The sequence below is a fragment of the Cornus florida genome, unplaced genomic scaffold (genome assembly GCF_030987335.1).
Source record: "Cornus florida cultivar Cherokee Brave unplaced genomic scaffold, ASM3098733v1 CherokeeBrave_3.0.0_Hap2_Chr11, whole genome shotgun sequence".
Classification (NCBI taxonomy): Eukaryota; Viridiplantae; Streptophyta; class Magnoliopsida; order Cornales; family Cornaceae; genus Cornus; species Cornus florida.
Genome location: NW_026775581.1, coordinates 91,048,510 through 91,073,862, shown reverse-complemented (window position 1 = coordinate 91,073,862; position 25,353 = coordinate 91,048,510). Strand labels below are relative to the sequence as shown.

General features: G+C 35.9%; 3 protein-coding genes and 1 long non-coding RNA gene across 6 annotated transcripts; 2 read left to right on the top strand and 2 right to left on the bottom strand.

Annotated features, from left to right (window-relative positions):
* Positions 1–675: 675 nt before the first annotated feature.
* On the bottom strand, positions 676–3,048 carry LOC132285100 (geraniol 8-hydroxylase-like). Its single transcript, XM_059787263.1, has 2 exons — positions 2,100–3,048; positions 676–1,614 (listed from the first exon to the last, which is right to left on the bottom strand). The coding sequence occupies exons 1-2, from the start codon at positions 2,991–2,993 to the stop codon at positions 1,009–1,011; spliced, it is 1,500 nt and encodes a 499-aa protein (XP_059643246.1). The 5' UTR covers positions 2,994–3,048; the 3' UTR covers positions 676–1,008.
* A 6,285-nt stretch (positions 3,049–9,333) lies between these two features.
* On the top strand, positions 9,334–11,503 carry LOC132284444 (uncharacterized). Its single transcript, XR_009472277.1, has 3 exons — positions 9,334–9,607; positions 10,953–11,035; positions 11,191–11,503. It is a non-coding gene; the product is annotated as an uncharacterized LOC132284444 (long non-coding RNA).
* Positions 11,504–11,914: 411 nt separating this feature from the next.
* LOC132285486 (protein FAR1-RELATED SEQUENCE 6-like) lies at positions 11,915–16,538 on the bottom strand. 2 transcript variants are annotated; one of them, XM_059787679.1, is made up of 7 exons: positions 15,981–16,538; positions 13,208–15,462; positions 13,045–13,110; positions 12,660–12,764; positions 12,461–12,541; positions 12,270–12,355; positions 11,915–12,167 (listed from the first exon to the last, which is right to left on the bottom strand). In XM_059787679.1, exons 2-6 carry the CDS (start codon positions 15,401–15,403, stop codon positions 12,290–12,292), a joined length of 2,514 nt encoding a protein of 837 aa, XP_059643662.1. In that variant the 5' UTR covers positions 15,404–15,462; positions 15,981–16,538; the 3' UTR covers positions 11,915–12,167; positions 12,270–12,289. The 2 variants fall into 2 exon arrangements, with proteins under 2 accessions (XP_059643662.1, XP_059643663.1); XM_059787680.1 differs by having other exon boundaries at positions 13,217–16,538.
* Positions 16,539–17,435: 897 nt separating this feature from the next.
* LOC132286485 (nudix hydrolase 14, chloroplastic) lies at positions 17,436–24,105 on the top strand. Of its 2 annotated transcripts, none has more exons than XM_059788833.1 (7): positions 17,436–17,697; positions 19,479–19,584; positions 20,334–20,411; positions 20,685–20,777; positions 20,930–21,022; positions 22,139–22,237; positions 23,667–24,105. In XM_059788833.1, the coding sequence occupies exons 1-7, from the start codon at positions 17,489–17,491 to the stop codon at positions 23,913–23,915; spliced, it is 927 nt and encodes a 308-aa protein (XP_059644816.1). In that variant the 5' UTR covers positions 17,436–17,488; the 3' UTR covers positions 23,916–24,105. The 2 variants fall into 2 exon arrangements, with proteins under 2 accessions (XP_059644816.1, XP_059644817.1); XM_059788834.1 differs by having other exon boundaries at positions 17,618–17,701.
* Positions 24,106–25,353: the final 1,248 nt, after the last annotated feature.

Genomic DNA, 25,353 nt, shown 5'->3' with positions numbered 1-25,353 from the left:
CCTTATAACACAGAAGAAGATCTATGAGGTCAAGGTCCAGACTGCTGTCACGAATCAACAGAAGCATAACGGATATGATTCTAAAGAAATTGGGGTTTACCTGCAGGGGGGATATCCCCAGTCTATTGAAGACATAATTAAAGAAGGGGTGCAGAGGGAACCTAACGACATTCAGTTGAAGGTTTGAAAATAAAACTTCGCCGGGCAGGAGGCCGGCACCAGTCATAATATTAACATCCTTAGGGCAAACCCTAACTTCGATGTTGTCAGGAAGTCTAAGTCTCATACGAAGAACATCTAGATCTACAACCATGGCGGAAGTGTTTGAAGGATCTAAAAGGGGTAAAAAGAAGCCTGCCGAAAGTAAAAAGGAACAAAACTAACCTCTAAGGTAGAAAGCAACAAAGAGCACTGCAAGACCGCTGGAAGAACGACTCTTGAAGGATTTCACCGGAAAAAGCTTAGCGTTGTTCTAAAAAGAGAGAGATTTGATTGATGATGGAGACGGTAAAAAGGCATGGAGTGGTATTCTAGAGCCTTATAAAGGCGAGGGGGACCCGAGGGCCGAAGCGTCAGGAAGGTGAGAAATTCATCTAGCCCCGGGACATTGATTCTGGATCTGACCGTCCGTTCCCCCATATGGGTTTCTCGAGCCGTCAACGTCATGATGAGACGCCTTCAATAATTACCCCCTTATTAAACAAGGGGTAATTATGGGGGCAGTTGAGGAGGCCCGATAAGACATGGGCCAGATATGACTTGCAAACGCGACATTTAGTCCATACAGGTGGGTCAGGCCCATAGAAAGGCACTGTCATATGGGCCGAACGCGCATAAGCCCATCAAAGAGGACCGGGACTCATGGAGGAACGGGCCTAGATCCAGCAGTCCATCGACATTTGTAAATCTCTATAAATAGGAGAAGTAAGGTAAAGAAAAGGGGGAGATCTTTTTGGTTGAGATGCAGGAATTCTAGAGAGAGAAAGGGAGAAGGAATTTCTTGTATCTTCAGACATGAATAGGAATAGCGAGCAGAGGCTGAGCCTTCTGTAAGGTGAAGCCAAACTTTTCCTCCATGTTCAAGTCCTCTGGTGTGATGCCATCTTCAAGCTTCCAGTCAAATAAGTTTATGAGTGATCCCAACATCAAGTGAACCATCCTAATAGCCAGTGGCATTCCAGGACATATTCTCCTTCCACTGCCAAATGGAAGTAGCTCGAAATTGCGGCCTCGGACATCAACTTCTGATCCCAAGAACCTCTCTGGCATAAACGATTCATGATTCGCCCATACACTCGGATCGCGGCCAATAGCCCACACATTTACTATCACTTGTGCACCCTTTGGGACTGTGAAGCCACTTACTTCAACATTTTCATCAACTTTGCGAGGTACCAAGAATGGCACTGCTGGGTGTAGCCTGAAGGTCTCTTTTATGATTGCTTGTAAGTATGGTAGGCGTGCGATGTCTGATTCTTCCACAGGCTTGCCTTTGCCCACAACTTGTTCAATCTCAGCTTTCGCTTTCGAAAGAGTTTGTGGATTGTGTAGTATCTCTGCCATTGCCCATTCCAATGTGCTTGAAGTTGTGTCTGTCCCCGCGGCAAGTAAATCCTGTAACATGTAGTTTGTGTAGGCTTGTAACTTCACTGACTAATGAAACATTTCTACATAAACACTAGTGTCGTTACTCCTAAAAAAGGACATCGCCATGGTCACCCTCCTTCAAAGCCAAAAATTGTTGCTTTGATTTTAATGAAAAAAACCCATCTTGTTTGAATTAAAAATATTAAGCAACATTTCTACATAAAGACCTTTTTTTTTTTTTTTTCCCCGGCCCTTTTAAATAAAGGGCATTACCCAGTACAGTACTACAGTTATGTCGTGCAATAACAAGATTGCTATTGATTTTAATGGTAGAACATGTCTTGTTCGAATTAATTACGAGTTAAACTGTGTTTGGATTGAAAGAGTTGAAGGGGAAGGAATCAAAGGGAAATGGCAAAAAAGGGATGGTTTTGTTTACCCCTTTACTATCCTCGGATTTCGAGAAAAATGATAAACAATCTAGCTATAACTGAGTATTGTATGATACATACCGATAGCAACCTTTGGATGTGAATTCTGTCAATCTCATCACTATTTTCTTCACTGATACTGAGAAGTGTATCCAACACATCATTGCTCTTGATATAGCCATGAAATTTTCTCATCTCCAATCGTTTATTGATCATACTATCCAAGAACCCAAACATCTTCCCAAGATGAATCTCCATTCTACTTCTTATACCTTGTATATCAAACTTTCGAAGGAAAGGGAAGTAATCAGCCAAATTGGGTTTTCCAGCCTCTTCCATCGCGCCCCGAACTAATTCCTTGATCTGTTGTGCAATATCAGAACCTGGATCAATCAAATTCACAGAAAATATGGTGTTTGATAACAGTTTAAGGCTAGTTCTAAATGCAGCTTGTCCAAAATCCACTGCAACACCTGCTTTGGAACAACTGTGGACAAAGTCAATGAGCTCCAGAACTTTTTGGCACCTCGGCTGTTGCTGAGCATCCAATTTTTGACTTGAAAATACATGGGAGTTCAAGATTTTCCGGAGTTTTCGCCACTGGGTTGAAACAGGTAGCCAAGACACTGAGATTAGGTGGTGGTCACGGGCTCGGGCTGCATCTGGGACGAATCGGTTGGAGAAGGAGAGGTCTTGTGTTTGGAGGATTTCTCTGGCCATGGTTGATGAAGAAATGACCACTGTGGTTATTTGGCCTAGTTTTAAGGTCATGATAGGACCATATGTTTTGGCTAGGTCGGACAGAGATTTATGGGGTTGGTTGCTGAGTTTAAGAATGTTTCCAATGAACGGCAGTGGTGCCGGTCCCGGTGGAAGCTTGCCCGGACTAGCTTTGGTTCCATTTGCAATTGATAATAGGCCTTGAACCGAAGTCCAGATAAACAGAACACATAGTATAAAACTCAGCAAATCCATCTCTGTTTGTGTGTGTTTTTGTGAGACTAAATTAATAAGGATATTCACGAACCTTTGTGTGTGTCATGTGTGTGTGTGTGAGAGAGAGAGATTAAAGATATATGTGAGCATCCATCTCAGAGGCTGTTCCTTGTTGAAATTGAACAGTTGTGGTGATAGTTACTGATTTTTGTGCTACATGTTGGCAAAAAAACAGTCTGTTATGTTGTCTCTATGTAGAATGTTTAAAAATAGTTCATTTCCAAACCATGTATTTTATAGTTGTTGCTTAATTTCAAAGATAGGAAAAAATCAATGAGAATTGATATGAGTGTGACAAGACAGTAGGTAGAACCAATGTGTTTTAAAACGTGCTCTTGTCAATTGGAATCCAATCCCGTTTTTTCTTTCTCGCTCTCAGTTACATCCAAATTGTGAAGCAGATTTTGTTGACTTCGCAATTTACTTCATATCAATTTCAGGGTTCATAACGGGTCGGTGCCTGGCCCGTGGTTTCGGGAAGTCCCGAGCCCACCGGGTTTTGACTTTTCAACGGGCTGGGCCTGGCCATGTGGGGCTTGGGACGGGCCGGATTGCAATCTCTGAAAGGTTTTTAATTTTTCTCTTGAAAAAACACTTCATTCGGACTGGACTTGATTTCAAAAAGAAATTTGGACTCCGTGAAATGTGTTTGGTGTAGTAGAAGGAAATAATTTCTCCAAGGCTTCATAGCCCACGAAAAGAAAAGTGTTAAAATTGGCAAATTGGCACCAAAAACGCTGTTTCATAATAGGTTAGGTTCTTGAAATTAAGAAACAAGCATGGATCACTTTCTTCTTGGCTTTCCTTCACCTGATTTCCTATGTGATAGATTAAGATTGATTTTGTTTTAAACTCAAATGACAATGTGTCATTCATTTATGCTCTAATTGGTAGGAAGAAAGAAAGAGGGGGTGAAGGAAAGATAGAAAGGAAGGAACAAACATCTTTGTTTGGATATTTCGGGAAAAAAATTCTTTGTTTAGTAAAGGGATGCAAGGAGGGAAGAGAAAAAAGAAAAAATGAGTCATATTTCATTTATTTTTATAAATTTTTATCCTTTCAAATATGGAGGGAAAACACTAAGAAAGAAAGGCAAGGCTATTATAAAAGTTTTTATAATTGATATTTTCCCTTCCTTTCAGTTGATGCTAAAATCGGCTCCTTCAATCCGATTCGGAATTGATATAGTGCGGATGTGCCAGAACCAATTATATGGTTCGAGTGTGAGTTGTTAACTGCAGTCTCTTTAAAAATATTGACTATCAAGCGATGCGAGGAGAAAGAGAACAAATATAATTCCTCTTTGAATTCTAATTGCCTTAATTAAAATGACTTTATTAGTGAATAATATATAGTAATAATTTGATAATAGAAAGGGGAGAAAATATCGATATAGAAAGTGATAGGGAGAAAAGATAGAAAGAGAGATATAGGGAGAGAAACAGAACGAGACTGAAATAGAGAGTGAGAGAGATAGGGATAGCAATGATGTTATTTGGGTGAAGTGCTTGAGAAAGCAAACAAAATAATATAAGGATTCTGAGGGTGCTGGACCCCTATCTCAGCATACCTCTTTGATTATTTATAGAATAATTCGTAAAAACAAACTCTTATGCATAAGCATTCTAAATACATCAAACTGTATCAAATAACTAATTACTAATTTCAAATAAAATATAATCCTATTGATAACCCAATTAGCTATAAGTTTAAAATAAACTAATCCTAAAGATAAACTTAAATATTTAACTTATATCAACTAAAAGATAAAAACGAAAATTATTATCCCTATCCATTAAATAATTCAAATGCTTCAATCTCATTTGCCTCTGAATGTAGCTTCTGTAACCTTTTTCATGTGTCAATTTATACCCAAATTGGTTGCCATGTCATTAATACAAAATTTACCAAAAAGGGTGTCAACAATGCCCCATAATTTTAAATGTCTTATCGGCTGTCAGCCGCCGAAGCTAATAAGATATTTGAAATTTAAAGTATATTGAAAAGAAATTTTGAACAAAGGCTGCGCTAGTCACTTGGAATCAGATTGCAAATCAACGAGTTCCAAAGCCTTATTTCTTCTGAATCACCTCTAAGATGATCTTTATTTCATATTAGCCAAATCTGCCGATTTAGGCTTCTTCCTAGATTTTTAGATAGTTTGCCGATATTGCCAACCATAAACCCAAGAAGGACTTGCCCCCCATGCATTTTCTAACTCCATTAGCAAATCATGATCATGATCGGCAAGGATTAAATTGTTGTGAAGCGTCATTCTAGCCAATCTACCTATTATCTCTATAACATTATGCCAGGACTGAGTTTTCTTAGCTGATTTCCTTTCTGTCGATTTCGCATTCAGCTCCATCGGCAGGATTATATCATGCCCAAAAGTCTATTTATCGGCAAGCATGACCCCACTGTAATCGCCAAAAGTCGAGATATGTCGTAGAATAACATTTACCAATTCATTCGGTTCAATCGGCAGGACTGCATCATGCCCAAAAGTCCATTGATCGGTAGGCATGACCTCACTATAATCGGTATGCTAAAGTGGAGCATATTGATCAACTAACTTTTGTTAGGGTTTTGCAATCACATGCCCCCCCGCAGCCGATGGTTTTTTAGCCGATTTTTTTTCAGCCGATTTTGCCTCAGCCGATTTTCTCAACCGATCTTAAGTACCCTTTTGAAATTAACATCGTCTAGTCTTTTTCTTCTTTTCTTGAAGTTAGGCCGAAGACAGCAAGCTAAAACGATTCTTTTAGCTGATGATTGTTTTTGCCGATTATTAGATGTCACAATCGGCAAAGAATTCTGGTACATTGGCCGCTTTGCTTCCAGCCGATTTGTACCCTTCCATTCATGGCAGCAACCATGGTGACATGCTTATTTACATATGTAAGGCTTTTGATGTTAATCTCGGCAACATCAACTTCCAGTTCATTATCAACTTTAGCCGAGAACACTTCATAATTAGTGTCTTTGTAGTAAGTATCCTAGGAGGAATTCTTTTTTTCCTTCCCCTCTTTGGGTATCTCCTCCCGTTTTTAAGCCATTAGAGTTTTCATCATTTGCTTAAATTCTGGCCAACTTTCTTGTTGATTCCCCCAAGTACCGAAGATTGTGATACGTGGGTGATATGTTGATGTACCACTTGCCGATAATCGGTTGTTGGCTGCCGATAATCGGCTTCTGAAACTTGCCGATATTCTGATGCTGAAACTTGTCGATAATCAGCGACTGTTGGCTCCTCCCGTAGTGTTTTCATCCTCTGCTTAAATTCTAGCCAACTTTCTTGCTGATTAGCAATTGGCTACCCCCCGAGTACTAAAGATTGTGATGCAGGGGTAACATGCTGATTTACCACTTGCCGATAATCAGCAAGTGCCTCCTTATATTCTCCCATTTGGAAATTTAGTTGGGATCTTATTTCTCCCATTTGTTGATTTACCACCTGCCGATAATCAGCGACTGGAACTTGCGGATAATCAACTATTGGCGCCTGCCAATAATCTGCAACTGGTTGCTGATAATTGATTGCTGGAACATGCCGATAATCAGCGACTGGAACTTGCAGATAATCAACTGTTGGCGTCTGCCAATAATCTACAACTGGTTGGTGATAATTGATTGTTGGAACATGCCGATAATCAGTGATTGTTGGCGTTTGTCGATAATCGGCTTCTGTTGGAACCTGCCGATAATCAGCGACTTATGGAACATGCTGATAATCAGCGAATGTTGGTGTTTATCGATAATCAGCTTCTGTTGGAACATGTTGATAATCAGTGACTTATGGAATATGCCGATAATCGTCTATCCAACCATATGGCTGATTATAATACTGGTACATCGACTGATTTGACTGATCAGAATATTTGTATGTCGGTTGAAAAGCCGACTGCATATTTTCACTATAAATCACTCAACTAGTGGGATCCCACCAGGCGTGCCAAAAATGTTGACGTTAAAATTGGTTCCTTAGATTCAATTCGGAATTGATGTAATGCGGGCGTGCCAGAACCAATTGTATGGTTCGAGTGTGAATTGTCAACTGCAGTTTCTTTAAGAATATTGACTATAATTTCTCTTTGATTTTTAATTGCCTTAATTAAAAGGACTTTATTAGTGAATAATATATAGTAATAATTTGAAAATAGAAAGGGGAGAAAATATCGATATAGAAAGTGATAGGGAGAAGAGATAGAGAGAGATATAAGGAGAGAAATAGAACGAGACTGAAATAGAGAGGGAAAGAGATAGAGATAGCAAGGATGTTATTTGGGGAAAGTGCTTGAGAAAGCAAACAAAATAATATAAGGATTATGAGGGTGCTGGACCCCTATCTCAGCATGCCTCCTTGATTATTTATAGAATAATTCATAAAAACAAACTCATATGCATAAGCATTCTAAATACATCAAACTCTATCAAATAACTAATTACTAATTTCAAATAAAATCTAATCATATCGATAACTCAACTAACTATAAGTTTAAAATAAACTAATCCTAAAGATAAACATAAATATTTAATTTACATCAACTAAAAGATAAATACTAAAATTATAATCCCTATCTATTAAATAATTCAAATGCTTCAATCTCCTTTGCCTCTGAATGTAGCTTCTGTAACATTTTTCACGTGTCAATTTATACCCAAATTGGTTGTCATGTCATTAATACAAAATTTACCAAAAAATGTGTCTAACAATTTCTCATCTAACAAGTAAAATAAGGTATGATCTCATTTTATTCTCTTTTATTCAAACAAAAAAAAAGAGTAAATGATATAATATATTCTCCAGAAATGTCTTATGCATATCTTTTCTTTCCTTTCCATTCAATTTTTCGTTCTTATTTTTTTCCATGTCAATAAAACTATGGACATGTAGGTTTGGACTTAAATACTCACAAGTCATCTTAACAAGTCAAGACAGTTTGAATTTGTATTTAAACTTTTAAAGCTCAATTTGAACATTCTTGTTCTCTTGTCAAATATATCACCAGTCAAGCTTTGACAGTTTGAATTCGAATTCAAGCATTTAAGTTCAATTTGAAGATTACTCTTTTAACTAAAGAGTCAATCCCAAAATCGAACAATATAAATACTCCTTCAATTCCAAAAAAAAAAAATTAATTAAATTAAATTAAATTAATAATAAATTTCTCCCAAATTATTCAGAGTAGATTTCCATCCACGTCATAGTTTACAGTTTACGTTTTATAAGTGATGGTAAATGTTATAAAAAGTACTATGGGACCCCTAAATTTTATTTTATTTTATTTTATTTTATTTTATTTTTAACTCAGGGTGTTTGGGATGGCACGAACCCTTAGGGTCTCTCAACAACTTGACTAATTCCCGATGACCCGGAAGGGCGCCTTCCCACCTGGGCCAAGTAAGTCACTATAGGAACAACGGAGACTAGCCACAAAGAATACTCAGCGGGACTCAAATCCCGGACCTTAAACTTGCTAAGCTCAAAAATCCAGCGAATAAACCGTTAGGCCATATCCGAAGTGAATGTAGGACCCCTAACTTGAATTGAGAAATGTGGTTTTTTTTGGATAATTTACATAAACCTCCCATATGGTTTGTCATAATTACAGAGATATCCCCTCTTATGTCGAAAATTACTCGGACCTCTCTTAATTTTGAAAATATCTTACACGGACCTCCCTTACGTGTGACGGACCGTTAAATACACTAACGGACTTGTCAAAATTACTGAAATACATTCAACTTTTAGTGACAAATGACTTAAATACCTTAGGGTGTGTGTATATATATATTAATGAAATTGATGTTGACCGAAAATTAGACAGAAAAATAGAAATAATGGAGAAGTGATGATCCAATCGACTGAAGCCCTAGATTGCAATAAATCATTTTTCACTGAAGCCCTATGCGAAGCCTTGAATGATCAATCTTTTTCTTACTCAACAGAAGGAAAGGTGAGAGCTCTCTATAAAAAGCCAGAATCACCGGTGCTAGAAGATCCCGCCGACGACCTCAATCCACCCCCGCCGCCGCCGGCGGTGGCCATTTAACTTAACAATGCACTTAAAACCAAAACAGCTTTTGTTTTTGTTTTTGTTTTTATTTTTATTTTTTAAAAATCTGAAAATTTTGTCTTAATCATGTATTTGGCTGCCAAGCAAGCAAGACCCAAAAATAATAAAATGCCCAGTTGTCCAGTATGATATTTTAGCTAGGTGTTCACTTCATGATGAGGGACACAAGTCATTTTCTGAGCTTTATTTTATGAGTAGTGATAGAGAAACCGAATGATTTCTCTCCAAGAAGTCTCGAATCTGACTTGGCAAAGGCCACGTCAGGTTGTTTAAAACACGCAAACATTATATGTTAAAACGTGGCTCACGTCGTAAAAAACTCTGTTTTTTTTTTTAATTATTATTAAAGCAATTTTATTTTTTTCTGAAGATCACGAACTCCATCTTCAGCACGAGGATGAAATCCATGTTATGATCTCAACGACGACAACTTTTCTTCTTCGAAGCCTTATCTTTCTGAAACACGGGACTCTGAAGGTAAGCCCCATCTTTCTGATGCACTGGACTCTGAAGGTAAGCCCTATTGGTTTTACAATTTCAAAACCCTAATGGTGAGAATCTCTAATTATATACCCTTGACTATTGTAAACTTTGTATTATTTGTTTCCCTTTCTTCCCGTCCCAAATCGCAATACATAACAGAGTATAGATTACTATAGTTTTGAACATGGGTAGTTAAATGTGTGTATATTTTGAGTGCTTGAGTTCTTATTTAATATCTATTTTGTTAAAATCAATAGTTCTGCATGTGTTGACTTACTATTAAAATGGTTGATTGTTTCGGTGATTTGATATATATATATATATATATATATATATATATATATAAACTATAGTTCTATGAATTATGTTTTGTAAATTTTGAATTATGGAATGGTTTGATAAATGGATTCAATAATAATATAATTGCAATTGGTACAATGCTATGAGATATAGCCCGCTGGCGAAGAAGAAGCTTGATTTCTTGCCCATATACTAGAGTATTGATGGTCAAGACATTCTGCTGGGGTTCCGGCTAATTCTTATTCAAAACCTCCTTTTGACTTCTATTTGGTGAAAAGCCCACAATGCTAGCTATGTTTTTTTGACTCGCCTAAGTAGTTCTTCTATTCAGGGTGTGGAAGCATAAGATTCCTTTATTTATTTGATAATGGTTTGATATATTTCTTTCAAACGTTCAATGAATTTTATTTTGTGAATTTAGAATTATGAAATGGTTTGATGAATGGATTCGATATTAATATAATTGCAATTGCCTTCATTTTTTAGTTGACGAATGGCAGTGTAGAGAATGGGAGATTTCTGATTGCATTTTCTCTAATTAGTGTTTTCATAGTTGTATTGATAAATCTAGTGTTGACTGCCTTCATTATCTTGGCTGCTTTGATTATTAATCACCAATGGGTGGCATGAAGAGTCCAACCAGATGAACTATAGTGGTGTACATCCTTCTATGGTTTACTGGTATAAGTTATATTCAACTGGTTTAGATTTGACTGAATAACTAGTCGTGTTGGATTATAAAGAAATTTATTTTACCTCACAACTATCTTTGTCATCTGATTTATGGGGTTACCAGTGGTATTGCTCTCACCTTCTATTCATGTCTCAATGTCTCCCTTTGGGTAAATGATGGTTGCAGTAAATGCTTGTAAGTTGGATAGGTTTCTTTGCTAGTTGTTGATTACTTGGTGAACAGGGGCTTCCATAGTTCCATGATCATGTATATAGGCTTTGCATAATTGGTTTTGAATAAGATCTCTTATTTACCTTTTCAAAGACAATATATATATATATATATATATATATATATATATATATAGATTCATTGCCATTAACAACTATATACGTAGTGTAGTTCGACTGCGAGATTGATCGAGGCTTGGCCGACATGTGACGCATCCAACAGTTCGTTTCCGATTCGGGTAAAACAACTTTGAGGTAACCCGAATACGTTTCCGCCGTTATTATTGTAATACTTGATTTCCTATAAATACAATTAATATGAATAGTTACTTCTTATTCTTTATACGCTATTTAACTATGATTACTCCAACTTTAATTAATTTTGTAAAATGTTTGGCCACGAAAAGCAGAATGGTTGGGGGTCATTGATCTGGGCATGCTCTGCTTAATGGACTGTTACCGGGGGCTTTCATCCGTAAGAGGCTATTGAAGAAGTCACTGCAAAAGGCTATTGATCTAGGCATACTCGGCTTAACTCATGTGTTTTGGCTGCTCGTGGTTGTTTGGACTGTGTGATGGCAGCATTGTATTCATTTTAGAAATGTTAGATTTTCTTATTATTATTTTGGTTCCCGTTAAGTGAACTCATGTTGTAATATATTTTCATAGAATCATTATTGTAACCCCCTATTAGCAATTCAATTCTTAAATCCAAGTTCAATATATTGAATTTTGATGTATATTGCTCTATTTTAAAATGATGCTAGAATAGGTTGGCGTAATGAACTAAATTTCTTCAGCAGCCTGAGAAATTTTTATTGAGAAATTTCTTAAGCAGCCTGCTAACCCATTACCCAACTCCAACCTTTGCATCTACTTCCACATCAGGAGGTGCTTCTATTTTTCTTGAGCCTCAGCTTCTGTTTCTAAACTTAGTTCACGCTTAAATAGCATAAAAACTGGAGAAGTTTGTTGAAGCACTCGTGGATCTCTTTGAAAGGCACAAAGCAAGAGTTGGCCATTCTGATATGAAATTAAGAATATTTTTTTTCTAAATGACACTAATAGATAACTTTCAGCAATTGCAATCAAACCAAAAATACCAATTATATATTGTAAGTGTCTCAAAAAGAGTTTAAAAAGTAATTTAAGATTCAGAATACCATCACAATCCAATACAGAAGGAAAAGGGGCAAAAGGGAAAAGGAGCTGGTGCATCCACCAATTTCTTCCAATTTCTATTTCTAGCTGGTGCATCCATCAATTTCTTCCAATTTCTATATCAAAACTGGTGCATCCATTAATCTAGAAAAAGAAGTTGGTGCATCCGTTATAAGCACTTGATTCTAATCAAAACTAATTTGATTATAAGCACTTCAAATAGAACCTGCAAAATCATTGAAAACAAAGTGGCTTTAGATAAGTAAAAATGCATTTGATAACCACTTATTTTTCACTCATAACTAAAACTTTTCATAAAATTATATACCTTAACTAAATCATTGGTTTCTAATTATTTTCACCGGTAAAAGAGCAACCATAAGTTGAAGTTTTGGACCTGAATCTTTCATGATTCTGTAAAGCACAATGAATGATGTACAAAAAAATCATTAACCTCTTGAAACTGACAATGTTGAAAGGGAAATTAAAGGATAACGCATGCACTTAATTCTCAATTACCTCAAATGACTTCTCTGTAAGGTTGGAAAAATCATTAACCTCTTCAGCTTGCATTTCATTCCAATGTTGAGATGGATTAACCTGTTTAAAAAAATAAATAAATAGATGTTATAAATAAAACACAAAGTTTGCATTTCACCGAGTTCGATGTATACATTTATAAACTATAAATTGATTTAAATATGGACAATTCAATTACGGAATGACTTTCTTGTGTTGCCATCTTATCAAGAATTTCTGAAGTAGGAGGACTTATGGTTGGTAAAACAACATCATTCCCAGCAGTTGGAATGCTTTGATGAGCCTGCAAGAGAAATATATGTTCATAATTAATAATATATGCAAGTAATGAGTAATTTACAATTTTAATCATATAAGAGCAGATGATTGATTCTTAAAGTTAAAAAAAAAAAAAAAAAAAAAAAAAAAACTATTTGATCAGACCTAATACAATTCACCACAATTGACTAGTGGAAGATGTCTTACTATTGTCAACAGGTAAGTCATTATTAGAGAAATCTGAAGAAAGTACATTTCTTAATATTGATCAATTTGTCCTCTTTGTTTTACTAATAATATGTTACCTTTCTCCTTTTCGGCACTTGCAACTCATTTTGATCAATTTGGCCTCTCTGTTTTCCTTGAAAAACCTGTTAACAAATTATAGAAATAGAAACTTAATGTTGATAGATGAAAACCAACAAAATTGTAAAGGTAATAGTAAAGAAAAATAAAATAAAAGCATACCTTCTTTACCTTTTTAGCCATTTTGTCAACAAGTGATTGTTTCCTGTTAGAAGGTGGGCGACCTTTCGTTTTTGCTTTTATAGGAGTGAGCAATTTCTTCTGAGAATGTGATGGTTTGTGAAGCTTATTACTACACTCCACTGTAGGTTGACCTACAACACTTGCTTGACTATCATGGCAACACGTGTCAAAGCTTAGGAGCTTTTTCTTTGTCTCTTTTAATAGATTCATTAAAAACTCACACTTCTCATCCGACTCTACTCCAAGCTCTTGCACTTCATATAACAGTGGGCTTAAATAATTATTCCGTTGCCTTTGTTCACTATTACTGCAATCATCATATATATTTTTCACAAAAGTATACCCACGCTTGATGTCCTTCCGCCAACGGTCTAATATATAATGAGATGGAACCTCATTTACATTTTCTTGTAACATCACAGATATTGCATGCCTACATAGAATCCCTCGAAACTCAAACAAATGGCACAAGCATCGCACTTCACATTCACTTGTGTTGTAAAAAACCTCATAAGTTATCTCTTTCCGAGATATGTCATATTTTCCAAATTTATGTTCTCTAACTTCAAATGTAGAAATCGACTCTTCTCTCTTAATAAGAGATGTATTGCAATACATCAATCCCCTAAATTCATCCTGGACATGCTTGAAAATATCATGGGTGTAAACATTTTGAAATTGCTTTTCAATGGAGAACTCAGTTACTGTTGGAATGGTAGAACTGAAAGATGCAAAATCTGCTTTGTTTTCTTTTTCAACCTTACTTTTTAAGGCACTATCATACTGTTCAACAAATTGCTTCAAGGAGGTCTTTGAGTGGACATATCCATCAAAGAAAGCATTCATGCTTTCACTCCGTTGGGTAGTTGACATTCCAGCCCAAAAAAAGTATTTCAAATAAACTGGAACCCAACGATGTCGATCATTATATAATGATTTCAACCAATCATTATTCTCAAGCTTGTAATTTTTAATCAATTCCATCCAACTTCTTTCAAACTTGTCACAATTCACGGATTCATATACAACACTTTTTAAGATTCTCTTAATTTCTTTATATTGGGCAAGTCCACCCAACTTCACAGGAATCTTTTGCATTATATGCCAAAGGCACAATCGATGAGAAGATTTTGGAAACACCTTTGCAACTGCTGCTTGAATGGCTTTGCATTGGTCTGTGATAATAGCTTTTGGAGCATGGCCTAACATGCATGTCAACCACGACTTAAACAACCAAATATAAGTTTCAGTATCCTCATTAGATAGCAAACCACAACCAAATAAAACTGATTGTCCATGATGATTCACCCCAACAAATGGAGCAAAAGGCATGTCATACTTATTTGTCAAATAAGTAGTGTCAAAAGTGATAACATCTCTAAAAGACTCATATGTTGACCTACATCTAGCATCAGCCCAAAAAACATTCTTTAAACGTCCTTCCTCATCCATATCAATCATGTAAAAGAAATTTGGATTCCTATTTTGCATGCCACAAAAATAATTACCAAGAGCTTCAGCATCTCCAATGCCAAGTCTTAGTTGCCTTGCTTTTGCAATGTAGTTCCTGCACTCCCTCTCACCAAATGATAATTTCTCATATCCACCACCTTCAACAACAAGTGAATGAAAATTTTTTCTTAGTGTTATACCTGCTAAATCATTCAATTCCAATCTTTTTTTCACATGAGAATTTAGTACTTTGTTACATCTATAGTGTCGAACCTTTCCCGGACTTGAGGCATGATTATGGTTCAGATAGACACCACTAATAACGAACTTTCCATCATCCTTAGCTATAACATTGATTTTGGCCTTGCAGTTTGTCTTAGTTGAAGGCCTTGGATGAAAAGAATCTTTTGCCTTTGATTTTGTCTTACCATTTCGAGCACACGCCAGTGAAAAGTAACTTGCCTTTCCATCACTTCTACTTTTTGCACTTATTTTTGCAACACCAAAACCTTGATGCTTCGCATACTTATTATAGTAATTATGAAGTTCTTCCTCAGACTCAAAAATCATCCCTACCTTGGGGTTTTCCACTTCATCCTTAACTAATTGATTTTCCAACTCTTGGCTATTCACTATATCATTGTTATTATTCTCGAGATTGCAAGGGACATTTTTATCTTGGTTTAATGGCATTTCCATGTAAGAATCCTTCTCCATTCTCATGAAAATATAAAATGCAACTGATCACCCAAGTAACCCTAACAATGTAAAATAGCAGTGCTCTGCAATAATAAAATACATCAACAGGGTTTTCAATAACTTGAGAACACATTTAAATTAACAATGTTCAATACATTAAAGTCTTCCAATGAAGAATAATTTCATTTTTTTATTATTAAGCAATATCAGTTACAAAAATACATAAATAAAAAATGAAATTACTGTAATAATAATAATAATAATAATTTTCTCAAAACAATAGCCCATCAATATTACTTTAAGAGGAAAGAATATAAAACATTCATGGATATAAAAGTAGAACATGGCTAGACAAAATCACAGCTTTAATGAAGTAATATTATTTATCTTCATATATTTCTATGTTGAATAGATGCAACAAGAATTGCTTTGTAGAACGACAGAATAGATGAAACAAAGAGGAGCCTCTGAAAACTATAATTGGTTTTCTTTGATTCTATAATGGAACATAATTCTCTTTCAAAATCTTTAATCAAAAAAAAAAAAAAAAAAGGCAATATAAATAAGTTAAAAAATAGATTGCAAAAATGTAAAAACATACCTTTAGTCTTGTGGGGGAGAGCTGGTGCTCAGGTTTAGCTCAGTAGATCAGAAACTAAGAATTCTTCTGTCAATTCGGATGCTGCTATGGCTGGGCTTCCGTATTCTTATGGAAGACCTGCAACTCAAAGTCAACAATCTCTCGTGCTTGTGTTTAGTGAGTACGGTACCTAAGATAGAGAGAGGCTCCACCTAAACCCTCGATGCTTTTTTTGGGTGACTCACCAACCGACCCAACAGTGATCGATGCTCCCGATCAAAAAGAGCATGCTAACTTCGACGGGACATTCCAACCTTGATTCGTGAGCAACTTCACAAGAACAAGATTATAGGGATTTTCTTCTCTTTTCAGTACAGAACAAGATTATTGGATTTTTCTTCTTCTTTTGCAAAACTAAGTGGGATCTCTTTCTTCAATTTGGGAGACTTTTCAATTTCCCGCGTGATCAAGAGATTGCGTGGAAACACTCTTCCTCTTCCCGGGTAATTGAGAAGCCGGCCCCTTTTTACAGCGTTAGCGAACTTTTAGCATCTGATTAGATTAAAGATTTTGTGTTTTAAATAATATGACGTGGCTTTAGCCAAGTCAGATTCGGGAATGATTCGAGAAAACCATTCGGTGACCCTATCGTTTTTCTTATTTTATTATTACTAATCACAGCTTGGTTACAAAATCAATACTCTGAATTTTTTCCATTTAACCTTCTTATTTCTTTGTGTGTATCTGTGGGCGTGTCTGTCTATATAAGAGCCCAAGTCACCTCACCATTCATTTATCTCCACCATTCCAACTCGGTTCTAGCTTCTCTCTCTCTATATATATATAACTAAACAGAAAAGAAGAAAAGATGGGTGCTCTTGACTATCTCTTGACTTTCCCACTGTTTTGGGCACGTTTCAATCCAGTGAGATTGAGCAAAGAGACCCAATTCGAAAGCACAGAGCATCAGTGGATTTCATTGGTTTCAATCTAATGGCAGGCCTCCGATGGTGTTATACATAATTTATATATATATACACACACAAGCTTATAACAAGGAATGAGGAAAACGAAATCAAAACAAAAAGGTACACTTACTAGGTCGGTAAATATACGATATACATGAGGGTATTTTAAAATTTTTATTTAATTAGTACATGACATCAACATCTAATATATAATATCAAGTGTGTATATATATATATACACGAATATATCTTTTGTAATATGAAATTATATAAATAAGGATATTTTAAAAATTTTAGTAAAAATAATAGTTAACGTTATCAACTTTCGTCATTGATTTTAACATAAAGAAAGTTTGTGTAGAATATTTTTAAACTTAAGAGAGGCCGAGCATCAAAATAAGAAAAGAGATTTCTATAATTATGGTATTTTGGGGTCATTCGGAGTCGCGTGATAAGTCAAGTAATTAACTACTCCGTAAAAATTACTCGCGTTGCACACATTTCAATGTAATATAAAATACTAGGAGTCGCGTCCAAGTCATACAAACCTAGAGAACGACGATGACGCTTCATTTTCTCCCCGCATTCTCAAAAAAATTTCCACTTTTGTCCTCTCCGTTTCTGCTTCACACTCACGGAGTAAGAAGAGCAATCTGTACAAAAATGTCCTCTGGCCCGTTTTCGCAACTCACTCACCCCATAAATTTGCCGACTCAAAGTGAACCGGTCAACATCGTAGCTGCGCCTGGTGTCTCCGATTCCGAGTTCAGGCGAGTCAGTCTCTTCTTCCCCCTATTCTTTTCCTAACTATATTTTACGACAATAAATTTCAAAGTTACAGTGAGAAATTTTATACATGTTAGATACGGACATACGTATGTGTGTGTATGCAAAAGATATGGATCACTCCTAAATTGATGTATTTTATTGAAATTTTTAAATACGCGTGAAGAAAAAAAAAAAAATTAGCAATGGAGTTGTAATTATGCGCATTTTATTGTAAATTTGTATTTTTGTGAGAAAATGTAACAAGGCCATGTGGCCTTGGGGCTAATGTTCCCCCAATTTTCTTATTAATGTCTTCACTCTCCTGTTATTTTTTTTAAAGTGTTGGAAGGTCTAGAAAATTCAGATTACTATAATGGGTAAGATTGCAATTGGGATAGGAAGGCACCAGGGGAGATAGAAGAAATTGGGATAATTTGAGGTATTATTAGGTTTATCAATGAGGAGAACTTGTTTGGGTTAGGGATGGGGACCAATTCCAGATATTTTTGAGGGGTTAGTATATTATTGTGGAAGAATTTGTTATGTAATAGTTTATGCCTGTGATTACAAAACTTGGGGGGCTGTGGACTCTCCCCACCCCTTGAATTCACCATTGCATATAAATATAAATATGTAAAGCCATAAGGGATGTACTGACCCGATTGTATGCATGTTGTCATGACCCGCCCCGTTGAGTAGATAATGTCAGCTTTGCACACTCTCCATGCTCTCAATTTTCAAAACGCGTCTACACAATTAGGTGTCCACACGTATAAGTACCGTGAACTTCTCCCCCCAAGCAATGTAGGACGTCACAATCACCCCCTCGAGACCCAGCATCCTTGCTCCTTGTGCACATTCTGACCATTTCTGACTAGGGATTGGCTCTGATAACATATGGGGAGAGAAGTTGCTCACATATATATGCGTGGATACCTCTTAATTATGTAGACGCTTTTTGAAAACCGTGATCACGGAGAGTGTGCAAAGCTGACAATCTCTACACAGCAGAGCAGGCTGTGACTTGTGACACACGTGCCTTTTTATAAAATAAAAAATTATGTATGGGAGATTTTTCATAAGTCCTTTTTTTTTTTGTTTTTTTTTTTTTTTTTCTGTTTTTTGGTATGTAAGTTTCACACCCAACTCAGACATCGCCTTTTGCTCCCAATGGCACTCGAAACTTCAACCTTCCATGTGGTACAAGAAGAATATGCCACTTGAGTAAAAGGTTCGCGGTAAATTGTTTATGAATCTCATAATTAACTCTGCTGGTATTATTTATTGTGCAATGTGTTTGTGAATGTGTAACTTTGTTGAACTTAGTTTCTTATCTTTCATTTGACCTCTCCCAAGCCCACAACAATTTAAGGATTGGATTAGACAGTTACTTTCCCGCATTCCATTGTGTAAGACCCATATGTATATAGGATACAAATAAAAACAATATTTCTAATCTCTTTGTATGTACACTATCTTATTGCCCTCTAGCCTGTTACCTAGGTGCCCAAGTGACTGCTTGTAGCAACATTGTTTTGTTTTATATTTAATATCATTGGAAAGTTGATTATGGCCAGTATACACACATGGATTGATTATTTTGGCAGCATATGGTTTATTGGAGGTCTTGAAAGAAAAAAGAAAAAAAATCATTTTCCATTGTTGTTATGAAGGTGAAACTTTTTTTCTGGCTCCTTCTGCTAGTTGTTGCTAGAGGAGAACTCTGAGGATTAATGTGCAGCTCAGGTCTGTTGAGTTATTTATATGGTCTTCTGTGTCACAGGAATGCTATTGAATCCTCTTTGTTCAAGCAGTGGCTGAAGAACATGCAATCTGAAACTGGGATTCTTGCTAATGGGGCTGCATCTTTAAGACAAGTACTTATTCAGGTATCATCTCCTTGCCATTGTTTTCAGAAGTTCACACACAGTACTTTGTACTTCATACATGTTCCTGTAGCCTCATGAATGCATTAAATAGTTTAGATTGGTTTTAATCTTTTGATGCACTGTATTTGTTTTATTTATTTTTTGTTCTTGTTCTTGTTGTGTTGTAATGATTTTTTGGGGCATTGAAAGAGAATGAATTCGACAATGCAACTATTTATGTGGATTCCCATAGAATAGAATCTCTTGAATAACTTAGGGGGTTCAGCTTTCCTAATGCTAAATTATATTCCGAGGCATGCTAGCACCCTTGGAAACTTTCAGAATCTCTCAAACATTGCTTTCTATAAGATTGTCATTCTAAACTTCTTGGAGCTAATTTATTATCTTGAATATCACCAATCTGGATTGCTGCTATCATGTGCATATACTATTATTATTTTTCAATTATATTAATTGTGAGCTTGGTTAGATTTTGAAAATTTGTTAACTCAAATCCATATTTGGGGCATTGATTCAACTACTTTGGGATCCAAGGAAGGGTCTATCTTTTGAAAAGTTTTGACAAAATATTTTTTCAATTAATCTCCAAGGTAGTGGCAAAACAAGTCTTCTTCAGCATTGGCACCAAAAAAGCTAACGTTGTTTATTGGTGCAGCCCATTTATTTACTTCCTTCACAAGTGGCACCAAAAATATTTTTCATCTTCTCTACTTACTAAGATTTACAGTTTTTTCATGATCTGGTAACAGGGAGTGGATATGTTTGGGAAGCATGTTGGCTTTCTTAAGTTCAAAGCAGATGTTATCGATAAGGAAACAGGGAATAAGGTATTTAATTACTAATTCGATGCATCAGTTCTGCATTTAAATCCATCTAAATCCTTTTAATAGGTAAAACTTGGCTTTGCTTGGCCTGCTTGGTCTTGTTTGTTAGTCCTATTTTCAGTGACAGTGCATGATTTTAGCCTCAATGGAGCTACATGAACATGTTTTATTTGATCAACTTTGGAAAGTTTATACTCCATCTGTTCTACTATTCTTTATGTGGTGTGCTCATGAATCAGTCCTTATTTTACCCTATATGATCTAAAACATGCTTAGGTTCCAGGTATTGTCTTCGCACGAGGACCAGCTGTAGCTGTGCTGATCCTTTTGGATTCAGAGGGTGAGACTTATGCTGTGCTCACTGAACAGGTACTTTTTTCTGTCTACTAATGATTCTGATAGTGCAGTGTTTACTAAACAATTGTACTTTTAACAATTGAGTAGATATTTTGAATAAATGATTTGTTTTTACATATGTTTTATCTCATTGTTGATTATAATGAGCCATATGCGTGTTAAAGGCCAGGGTACCTGTTGGAAGGCTTATCTTGGAATTGCCAGCTGGAATGTTGGATGAGAATAAAGGTGATTTTGTGGGAAACGCAGTTCGCGAGGTTTCTCTCTCCCTATCTCTCCCCACCTCCAACAATTGATACCTTATAAATATATATTCAGATAGGTAAACGAGCATGGACATGAGCATTAGTGTGGGCTGCAGATAGCATATAATGAACTTAGCAAGTAGTCCTGTTCTGGCTATAAAATTTAGTATAGTGACATGATTGTCAATTTCAAATCTGTTCCTCGTTATTTTGATGTGGTCTCTCTTCGCTTTAAGCATTTACATTAGTTGGACTTCATTCAGTTGCTTGCTCTGCAGGAGTAAAGTTCTTCTGGTAAAATGTTTTGACTGCTGCATCTTGTAAATTATTGTTGACTGATAAATGTGTTTATTTGTGTTCACCCAATATAGGACACTTTTAAACACGTCTTCTTTCATTTACTTAAAAATTGGTGCAAAAAATGTGTTGGGACTTTTTTTTAAAAAAAATTGTCACACTATCCAGTTGGCTAATGTTGTTGGGCACCTGGACCAACTTTTACAATCTATCCTCGATTCATTTGGTTATAAATAAAGGGTGGCCCCTTTTGCTTTTCTCAAGAAAGGTGGTGCCATTGTGATTAATGCTCTGGTGTTCCTCATGTTGCAATTCACATTCTCTGGCCATGTAAGCCTTTACTACCATCCCCTCTCTCTTCCCTACTATCCTACATGTGACATCTCTGCCAAAACTTTAACTCACACCCACACTTGACATAGGCAGTTTACATGTTAAATAATGGTGACAATATATATGGTGTAACAATAATCTTACACAAGACATGAGCAACTTAATTGACAGCATTGCATGCGAAAAATGTGTGGGTATTTTCGTAATTTCATTAGGTAACATGGTGCAGAATGCATATATGAATCTTCTCTGATGCTTAAGACCTTTGTTCCAGATTGGCTGAAATTCCGGATTTAAGTATTCTTTCTGGGATGTCTTCTGCTTGAAAGTTTCCAGATCATGTACTTTTTAGTGATGTTTACAAGTTGCATTTTCTTCTAAAATGTATTAGCCTTTTCATGGCTAACAAAATTGACTTCTTTAGTCTTTGAGCTCATGTGGAACAACACAAACATTGCACAGTTCAAATTTATGCTTTTGATCAGATCAATATGACAGGTTGAAGAGGAGACTGGTATACGCTTGAATAAAGATGTCATGGTTGACCTCACCGCCTTTTTGGATCCATCAACCGGATACAGAGCTTTCCCTTCTCCGGTATGTGGGTGCTCATCCTTTCTTCGTGAATCACAACTACCAAACAGGATCTTTACAATCCATAGTTGAAGATTTTAGATTTGAGAATTATTTGTTGCCAGGAGTAACTAGCATTCTGGAGTGCTTCTAAGAATATCCATAGGAAGTGGCAGTAAAAATTTAAACCATCAAATTGTTTATCCTCTAATATTACAATTGTAATTGGAGGAGACAGGTCATTGCAGAAGGTCCAAGAGTTATTTAAGAAATGTGAGTATAGAAAATAATCATTGAGGACCAAAAAGCATTATTGTGAGATATGTCTTTAAGTAGTCTATTAAATTCGGGTGTAAGGAGAGAAAATAGTTTATGAATTGAATGTCAATCAACGCATTATTTGAAGTGTACTTTTTTTAGTTCCATGTGTCCATTTGATTAATCCAAGAGAGTGTAATGTGGCTTTCTTTTTGGGAACTCTTTGTGGCTGTATATATACAAAACTTAAGCTGTCGTGCTCCAACCAAGGATACCACAATTGATGTTGGTTATTTTCATTTCCACACTGTTCACATCAACTTAATAAAGCCCTAAACCCAGCTACTGCGGCTACATCCCTTTCCATTTAGCTCTATCTATAGTTGTGTCTCCTATGAAAATATTGGCAGTCGTGTCTTTTCTGATAGCCTGGAACCATAGGCAGTCATGTCTTTTCTCAAAACTGGAACCATATTCATTTTCACAATCATGGGAAATCAGTAGAACTCTATGCAGCCATACAATATTATATGTGGTGCTTATCTATTTAGCATGATTTTCAGACTTGTTTGATTTTTGTTCACACTCAGTGTCCCTCTCAGGTTATGTCATGACATCATCCTTACCTTTTTTTATCCCATGTGAACGGGGTAGCCATGGTTAGGTTATGATATGAACTTTACAATTTGCGCATGTTTTCTAGGTAGTAGGAGAGTTTCCTTGGTCCTAAATCACAGCAATTTTCTGCATGAAATTGGAACTACTCTTTGGATTTTTAAAATTGACTGTTGGACTTCTATCCAACACTCGAAACTATACTCTTACGTCTTCTATTAAGTTGCATAAATTGCAACATTTTGTTCTTTTGTTGTTTGAGAAGAGATTAAATCAAAAGGAGAAATTTGTCTGTTTTAATGGCAAAAAGCTCCAGATGTTAAAGTATAAAGTTCAACGTGCTTACAGTTTAGGATCATCTGAAACAAGTCATACTATATCAATATTTCCAAGTAACATGTATATGAACAATCCCTTCAATAATACATCAAAGAATCATATCGTGTACCCTCTTTATTTGTTTGTGATTTTCAATATCTCATGAATATTGTAGTATGACCATTCATCTATCTGAATCATACTTTTAATGTTTATTGTTTAGTTTTATCACTAAAGAGTCTCATGTTTATTCGGTTGTTAGGGAGGGTGCGATGAAGAAATTAGCCTGTTTCTATACAGAGGGCATGTGGATGAAAAAACTATTACTGAGCTGCGAGGTAAAGAAACAGGTATTCGTGAACGTGGTGAGCTGATCAAGGTGCATGTAGTTCCCTATGAGAAACTATGGCGCATGACCGCCGATGCAAAGGTTCTGATGGCCATTGCCCTGTACGAAATGGCCCAGAGAGAAGGAATGCTGCCTCCTCGAAGAAACTTATCTGCCAACTAAAGTTTCTGTGAACAGAAAAAAAACAACCACCTTTCGGTTTTCAGATGATTACGTTTCTTGATAGACCTCTGGACTTGTTAGTCTAGATTATTAGCAATTTTTTTTTGCTGGTTGAATTTAGCTTATTAATAGGTTAAGTATATTATATACTTAATCTATTTTAGTAATATATCATAAGGTTATTTAATAAGGTTATAGCATATTTGGGGCGGGGCGGGGCGGGGTGGGACAACCTTCTCTGAAAGCACTACAAAACTCGCCGGGTTTTTCAAAGTATTCTCATCCTTGTCCCCATTTACATAATCGGTTCCCATAAACGTTTGGTAAGGCGGGCTCCCGTCGGGGTGGGAATTTTTGTCATATGCAAAACACCATCCAAGTGTCATATATATATATATATATATATATATATATATTATTCATTTTCCTTAGAATTGACATCGCACGCATTCTTGACGTAAAATATATATATATATATATATATTTTAAATATTCCTTTATGTAAAATATTTTCTTTTATTTTTATTTTTTCATATTTGACAAAGGTTTAAGGAGGTTGAGGTCGAGTAAAATAGTTCATTGAAAATTGATGAATAAGTTATTTTTTTAAGATTTTAATAGTTTTTTCTTTATAAATATTTTACGACAACCAAATACTGAAAATATTTAAACAGAGCCTAATTGTAAATGAAAATTGGCTGTATAACCCTTGCATGCCATTGGCATTTTAATCTTTGATTTGATATTTGTTATAAAGCCTGGTGTAAGGTCAACATGTTCATTGAAAGCCTGAGGCTGCAGATCCTCGTAGCTTGTTAATCTGTTTCCTGTTGTATTTGAAATGAGTTGGAACATTTTGTGGCACTATGAAATGTGAGAGAATTTTCTCAGATTTCCTTGAATAGTCAACTTAACCCAAGAAAGGGGAGCTTGACCCCTTGGATAAGATGGTTAGTGTAGCCAAGATGAATGCAATTCCTGGATCTTCCTGTTGCTGCATTGAAACTGGCTGGTTTCGGTATTGTTTTACTACATTGACTGAGGACATTCCAATAGTTATGAAACACATTCGGAGAGGAGTTGATTTCTGTAAATCTCATAGTTGAGATGCTATTGCTCCATTATGTTTGTGTGTTAGATCACTCACAGATCTTTCAGTGGGTAAAGCTTCTTCTTGGGTTTGCACCCAGAGCTATACAAGGGAAGTGTATTTGAGAAGGATAAAGTAGTTGTCTTCGAATTGCAAGTCACGGGCATGACTAGAAGATCCAAAAGAAATGAGAAGGTACTGAACTGAGTTGGTTGGTAAAAAGAAAAAGTTAACTCAGAATCCTACAAACATGAATCAGAGATAGGGTTTTACAATTGAAGTCATCACCCACTCCATCTTTTACAAATATTGCAAGTCAAGGTGCAACTCAAAGGCAAACCATATAGT

Excerpts from the sequence above, each read along its gene's own strand:
- LOC132285100 (XM_059787263.1), bottom strand. The coding sequence starts at position 2,993 with ATGGATTTGCTGAGTTTTATACTATGTGTTCTGTTTATCTGGACTTCG. Across the intron at positions 1,615-2,099 it reads ACATCCAAAGGTTGCTATCG|GATTTACTTGCCGCGGGGAC; the intron begins GTATGTATCATA and ends TACATGTTACAG.
- LOC132285486 (XM_059787679.1), bottom strand. The coding sequence starts at position 15,403 with ATGAGAATGGAGAAGGATTCTTACATGGAAATGCCATTAAACCAAGAT. Across the intron at positions 12,542-12,659 it reads CAACACAAGAAAGTCATTCC|GTTAATCCATCTCAACATTG; the intron begins GTAATTGAATTG and ends TTTTTTAAACAG. Across the intron at positions 12,356-12,460 it reads TTACAGAGAAGTCATTTGAG|AATCATGAAAGATTCAGGTC; the intron begins GTAATTGAGAAT and ends TGTGCTTTACAG.
- LOC132286485 (XM_059788833.1), top strand. The coding sequence starts at position 17,489 with ATGACGCTTCATTTTCTCCCCGCATTCTCAAAAAAATTTCCACTTTTG. Across the intron at positions 20,412-20,684 it reads ATAAGGAAACAGGGAATAAG|GTTCCAGGTATTGTCTTCGC; the intron begins GTATTTAATTAC and ends AAACATGCTTAG. Across the intron at positions 21,023-22,138 it reads TGGGAAACGCAGTTCGCGAG|GTTGAAGAGGAGACTGGTAT; the intron begins GTTTCTCTCTCC and ends TCAATATGACAG.